The sequence below is a fragment of the Anarrhichthys ocellatus genome, unplaced genomic scaffold (assembly GCF_004355925.1).
Source record: "Anarrhichthys ocellatus isolate YVR2014 unplaced genomic scaffold, GSC_Weel_1.0 scaffold32, whole genome shotgun sequence".
Taxonomy (NCBI): domain Eukaryota; kingdom Metazoa; phylum Chordata; class Actinopteri; order Perciformes; family Anarhichadidae; genus Anarrhichthys; species Anarrhichthys ocellatus.
This window is the reverse complement of record NW_022280062.1, coordinates 1,272,580-1,278,815: the sequence shown is the minus strand read 5'-3', so window position 1 is coordinate 1,278,815 and position 6,236 is coordinate 1,272,580. Positions and strand designations below refer to the sequence as shown.

The 6,236-nt window shown below is 41.1% G+C and overlaps 1 protein-coding gene across 1 annotated transcript; it reads right to left on the bottom strand.

The window, feature by feature from the left end:
- Positions 1–231: 231 nt before the first annotated feature.
- Positions 232–3,068, bottom strand: myl13 (myosin, light chain 13). The gene is made up of 5 exons (XM_031865266.1): positions 2,964–3,068; positions 1,535–1,562; positions 1,027–1,176; positions 657–830; positions 232–555 (listed from the first exon to the last, which is right to left on the bottom strand). Exons 1-5 carry the CDS (start codon positions 3,066–3,068, stop codon positions 449–451), a joined length of 564 nt encoding a protein of 187 aa, XP_031721126.1. The 3' UTR covers positions 232–448.
- Positions 3,069–6,236: the final 3,168 nt, after the last annotated feature.

Below are 6,236 nucleotides of genomic sequence, written 5' to 3'. Positions count from 1 at the left end.
GTAACACCTGTGCTTTTCTTATACCGACTAGTCGAAATGTCTGCTATGCCAAACAAAGGTGCATGATGGATGGATGTTTTTCTATTGAACTCAGTACTGACAGTCCCAAGTGAAATAACCTGCATACAACTCTCTCTTTGTGGAGCAGTTTTGAATCGTAGTTTTGAAAAAGAGACCACCATCATAATGAATTCATTTATTTACCATGATCTACAATATGAACAGGGGTAAGGTGCAATATGTGCACAGCATCAACATAGGACAGCCTTAGAAAAACAAGGTGAAACATTGATGAGTTGTAGATCCATGATGCAATGCATGGAAATACACAAGAAACAAGATCTTCTGTGGTGACGGAGAAACAAACTCATTACTCACTCCTATTGATTTCATGCAGAGGGATGTAGCACTAGAATGACAATTGGGTTGAAATACGCTTGAACCCTTTTTAAGATGCCAAAATGTGTTTCACAAAAGCTTCATAATTTATGCATCCATTAGCATCCTCCTGGTTTTGCATCAGCTGATCCACCTCGTCCTCCCTTAACTTCTCACCTGTAGTTCATAAAGAGGGAACAAGAGAACCGTCAGCTCAGTTAGCACCCTTATAATGACGGCTTTATAAAATCGGTTTGCAGTAAAACCGTTCAACTCACCCAGTGTCGCCAGGACGTGCCTGATCTCTGCACCCATGACTGTGCCGTTCCCCTCCTTGTCAAATACCCTCAAACCCTCCACAAAGTCCTCAAATGTGCCATGGCTCTTGGCTTTGCAAATGTGTTGGTGCAAAGGCAGAAACTGGTTAAAGTCAAGCATCTTGGTCTGCATGTCTGTGGGGGGAAACAAAAAAAAGTGATTTTACCAAAGAAAAGAAACTGCACAGGCTTCAGTCATGACCAATGCTGCACTTTATTTGAACCTATCTCTGTATCCCCCCAGATGCTGCCTGTGAAACCAGAGTATACACCAATCTGACTGTAGACAACAGGGAGATCACTCAGCATACTGATGGTGCATACAACCCACCTTCAGGCTTGGGCTTTCCAAGGACATACATAATCTCTGTGTTGGTAGGATTCTGGCCCAAAGCCCTGATCAGATCACCACACTGGGCATAAGTGATTTTCATTTCATTGGCTGGTGTCCTGTCAAACAGCTGAAAAGAATCTTTGAAGTCTGTGAAAAGAAAATCAAATAATAAAAAAAACATGTTATTCTGTTCATTGTGATCCAAGAGTTCATGCAGAATCTTTGAGGAGAGGCCTTGAAGATGCTTCAAAGTAATGATGTATGAAAGCATCCCTCGGATAAAAGGCTCCTCCGCTGAAGACGAAGCCGGTAATGGCTCCTCAGGTGTCACATTCTGCTGTGATTCACATGTGCCTTCATCTCATTTCAAATGGATCAACTTGGAAATGTTTACTTTAAAATAATCCCCCTCGTCAGCTGTTGCTGAGCATTTCTCACACACTAATGGACGGCTTGATCCCACAAACCACAATCCGTTTATAAATAGCTGGCAGTCCATCCTTACCCTCAATTTGCTCTGGGGTGAATTCCAGCTGAAAAGAGACGAAGCAAATAAAGCGGTCAGATCCTGCTGGTCATTCGGGAATGAGTGCAGTTCACAAGGCTAATGAATTAAAAACCGGAGAACAAACTGTGAAGCGTTGCCCTTCGCCTTGCCTCCACCTCTATCATGCTAATCCAACAGATCGAGTTACAGTTCTGATCACAGTGCATTGTTCATCAGTGACCTTGTGTCGGACAACCCCTCCCCACAGCCTGTCTGCTACTGCCAGCCTCATTTGAGGTCTATTTTTAGTCGCAACATGGGGCAGGGATTGTTTGATACTGTAAAAACAAATAGTATCTGAACTACAATCTAAACCAGGTCAAGAAATCAAAACCTGATGATTATGTCACATGCAGTTTTGATGCACTAAATCTGAACACGTGCTGCTGATTCATCAACCACTTGTCGTTAGCAACATGAAGGTGGTTCAAAACTTGAACTAAAACTTTATTTTCATGGTGTAACAGACGCTTTTTTAGAGCAATGGGACGTAGCGTCATAATGTAGCGTCTGTTGTACAATATATTTTGTAATACAGTCTTTAAAAAACAACTATCTGTATGACAATTCAGCGATGAGTCTTAAAAAGAAATCCCTGTTCTGAACACCCATGACAAATGATGACTATTTATACTGTATATTCTGGCCTCCCACCGGATAGTTTCTGTCTGATGTTGGGATATATGACAACATCCACGAGGCTTTGTAAAAATGTTATCTGAGCACTTATCTAAGCCAGTTTAAAGACAGGCGGTGATGGATGTAATTATCTATGTTTTTCTTCCTCCCGGTTTTTCCACCCCTTTGCCCTCAGAGGAATGCGGGTGGTCCGCTATTCACAGACATAATGAAAATCATATTTTGTGGTTTTAACCGCGCCTCCTCATTGTAACATGGCGGCTCCCTCAACCAGGGAAACATTTATCCTTTGAGAAGGGGCCATGTCAGCAGAAGATCTTTCCATGATGTCTGGTATCGGAGAGTTTGCCTCTGATCCTCCCCCCTAACAAGAAGTCACAGCTTCTTTAACTACACAATTTACTATGCATGTTTGAAAAAGATAGGAAATAATTATAAATATTAAATTGCCAGCATAATCATAGCCCATTCAAATGGCTCTCTTGGTTTGCTTGCACTGCCAATATTGGGTCACATGGTGTCTCTGGTGCTCTTTAAACTCCAGTGGAAAAATCAGTGACCATTTTCTTTGCACGTCTTTTTATTAGTAATTATCTTAAAATAGATAAATCATAAATACTATAACAATAAAAAATATTTACATTTTAAGTTTCTTTTCCAGTGTGAGTAATCATTGGCCATTTAAAAGATTAAAATAGTCTTCAGTTTCTCTGCATTGCTTAATATTGCTGTTTTTCTTTTGTTTTACCGTCACTGTTGCAGGGTCAAACTCCGGGGTCTTAGGGCGCTCTGGCTCTGGGGGTTTGGGAGGTGCTGCGGCAGGTTTCGGCTCTTCCTTCTTCTTTGGGGCCATCGTAAAAAGATCTCAGGAGACAACGTGGAGGACCGACACAGCACAGGGATCCAGCACACTGCGGTCAGGTCCCTTTATCCGCTGTCCACAGGTGTCATGTCCTCCACCCCCCCTAGAGTACAATACCCAACCACACTGCCAACAATAGGGGGAGGACTATAAAAGGATATGCATTTGTGCTTCTATTTAAGACAAAGGTTGTTGTTGCGGGTGTCCATCATCAGCATACAGATGATGTAAAACTATATCAGCTGATCCCACGCCTGGGACCTTGTGTTAATCAGGCTATTTCTATCAATACGAGTGAGCCCTTTGTGTAACCTTCCTTATCTTGGACTGTTGAACGTGCTCAGTGAAGTGTGACGGTTATTAGCGCGAAGGGGACGAAAACAATCATTACTGTACAAGATGGGAGTGAAGATGTTTAAATTGCAAAGCCGCAATGCTGGGAAGTGGGAGCTGTAATTCACAGTAATTATCCTTGATTATTATTGAAAATTGCAGTCAATGACACAGCAGTGTTCACTGTGAACATACTGTGCCAGCACACGTGTTTATGATGATCATTTGTCTGGTCTGATCAGAGGGATTTGCGGAGCTTTAAACTCAAATCTGACGGACCAGAATAGGATTCACGGAACGTTTGCCACCGTCTGATCTTGGAATTTTCGAGTGTCGTTACCGTTATGTGAACAAGCCTCTCGTAAAGCCGAGTGCCAACAACATAGAAGTCAAGGTAATCTTGAATAACACTAAGTGCCACTTTGAGAAGCTGCCGTTCACACTTGAATGGAGATAAGCTTTGTAGTCAAAATGTCAGCGAGGGTGGAGTATTTGATGTTTGCATTAAATGTTCATTCAAAGGCCTTCTTAAAAACCTTCTCTTTCCAATGACATTTGTTACACTGCGTCCATATTGTAACCTGTGTATCCATAGAACTACTACATGAACACTATTTCTATCTCGCATGCCTCCAGCAGCAGATTTCTCCAGTCACAGGACAATCGAGGCAATAGAGCATTCAGTGTTTATGCTTAATATGGGACAGCTGTCCTGCTGATTCTGGGTTTGCACCGGCAGTGCCTTCTTTTGAAATCATTTTAATACATTTTTGTTTCAGTTGTCTGCATCATTAGCTGCTTATGTGTGCTTCACAAGAAAACATGAACTCAATATTTTTGCAATTAAAATCCCCTAAAGAAAGTCCGAGCATGTGAGAATAACATTGGTCAGCTCATTTAAATTTCATCACAGCAGCACAAGAGTCATAAATATCCTTAAATAACCATAAAAAAAAACATGATTACCATAATTATGAGGGCTGATTCATTGAGTGAGATTTGTTCATTAAAATATTGTTTACACTCTCAGTTAGTTTAGTCTCTCAGTTATTCAGTATTCAGCTGTTGAAAAGGACGTTTTCTACTGTGAGCCGTTGCTCCTATCTATTTTGATTGTGTATCTATTGACATATGGAGAATGAGATATGACCCATCCATAAGTAAACGAGGAAAAGAAGAGAAAACTATTTCTCCTGCAACTTCAAAGGCTTTTTTTCCACAAATATATGTTTTTCAATTTATTTATAGATCAATTGTTCCCCCTCTACAGGCTTATCTATAATCACACTTCATTACATCCCTCTTTGCACTACAAATATGTTAATGACTTCTGACATCTCCTGTTCATAAAGAGAAGCAAGGACATATAAGTCAATATGAATTTTTAATGAGCTGTGAGATCGCCTTTGCTCTGCAGCGAGAGGTAGAAAAAAAAAACAATATTGTGGGAAGCTGAACAGAATAATTTCCCTGTGGTGATGATAATCCAGTTGGTGTGTATGATTTAAACAATCTACAAACTTCAATCAAACACACATTATTATGAACTAACTGGAGGAGAATGAATTGAAATAATTTGGGATGATATCAGAGATACTACGGGTTTTGGACCAAGAAGGTAACACACATTAGCATCACCTGTCAGCTGCTATTGTGCATTAGGATTGTTGCCGACAGAGAGACTTTTTGATATATTGCTCACTGAAAATACACTAAACCATAATGTGAGGTCCTTTTAAATATAACTAAGACAATCACACTCATAAAATAATCAGGCTGCCTCTCTTGCTCTCGCTCACTGTGGCCTGGTCCGCTGGAGTTGGGCCATCGGAGCGTAAAACAACCCCCAGATCAGTGCATGCTAGAGAAATAATAAGTCATGGCTGCAGTTTGTTCCTCATTATTTTCAAATAGCACATGACTGAAGTGGTCAGTGTCTGGCTGGAGCTAACCTATAGAGAGACACAGACGGAAACTGTGTTTGTCAGGGTGATTTATAAATGGATCCAGCCCTACATAGCTCAGCGGCAACCCCACCCCCCATTTCAGATCCCACCAGGTGATTGCCATTGACAGGCTGCGGCAACAATTCACGACGTAACCGACCGCATACAGTCAAGCTCTTAAAACATCCAAGACATGTCCAATTTTCTATTTTGGAGTTACTCTGTTAATCGGACAGATATGTACACTGGAAAGGCTCCACTCTGTGCACAATGCCAATTGTTACATGGACCCACCAGATGACCTTCAGTGCAGCTGTAGCCTTTGTGGTACAATCAATCAACAGCCTGGATATAATTACCCCGGAAAAGTGGTAGTGCAATTCAGATATGTCACTTAAAAGACAAAAAAAGAGTGGTTGTAGGGGATTGCCTTTTACAACAGTTTATTTCTAGGGACGGGTCTAAAGACCACATTTTGAAGGTCCCGTCTTGGAATAGACTGCATTTTTTTGTCTTGTTTCAGTCTCAGACACAGACACACTCCAGTGATATCAATAAATTGCCTGTGCATTATTTATTAACATGGTTACTGTGATTGCTCATGGGAAACAAAGGCAAATTAAACTCTGCAATACCTTTTTGATTATTTTATCAAGACATTTCTTTAAGTACACTTGACACACACAGACATATACAGTATGCATGCAATGAAAGGGGTGAATAGGGACACGTCATTTGTTTTCTGTGGGTGTTTTTATGGGAATGTGAAACTTTCAGATCAATTTGAGGAGTGCCTACGGTCTGCATGTTCCACATCTGAAGTGTGTCATGCAGTGTGGGACTCACCCTGCCTTTGTCTTGGTCTAGACTTGGTCTCGGT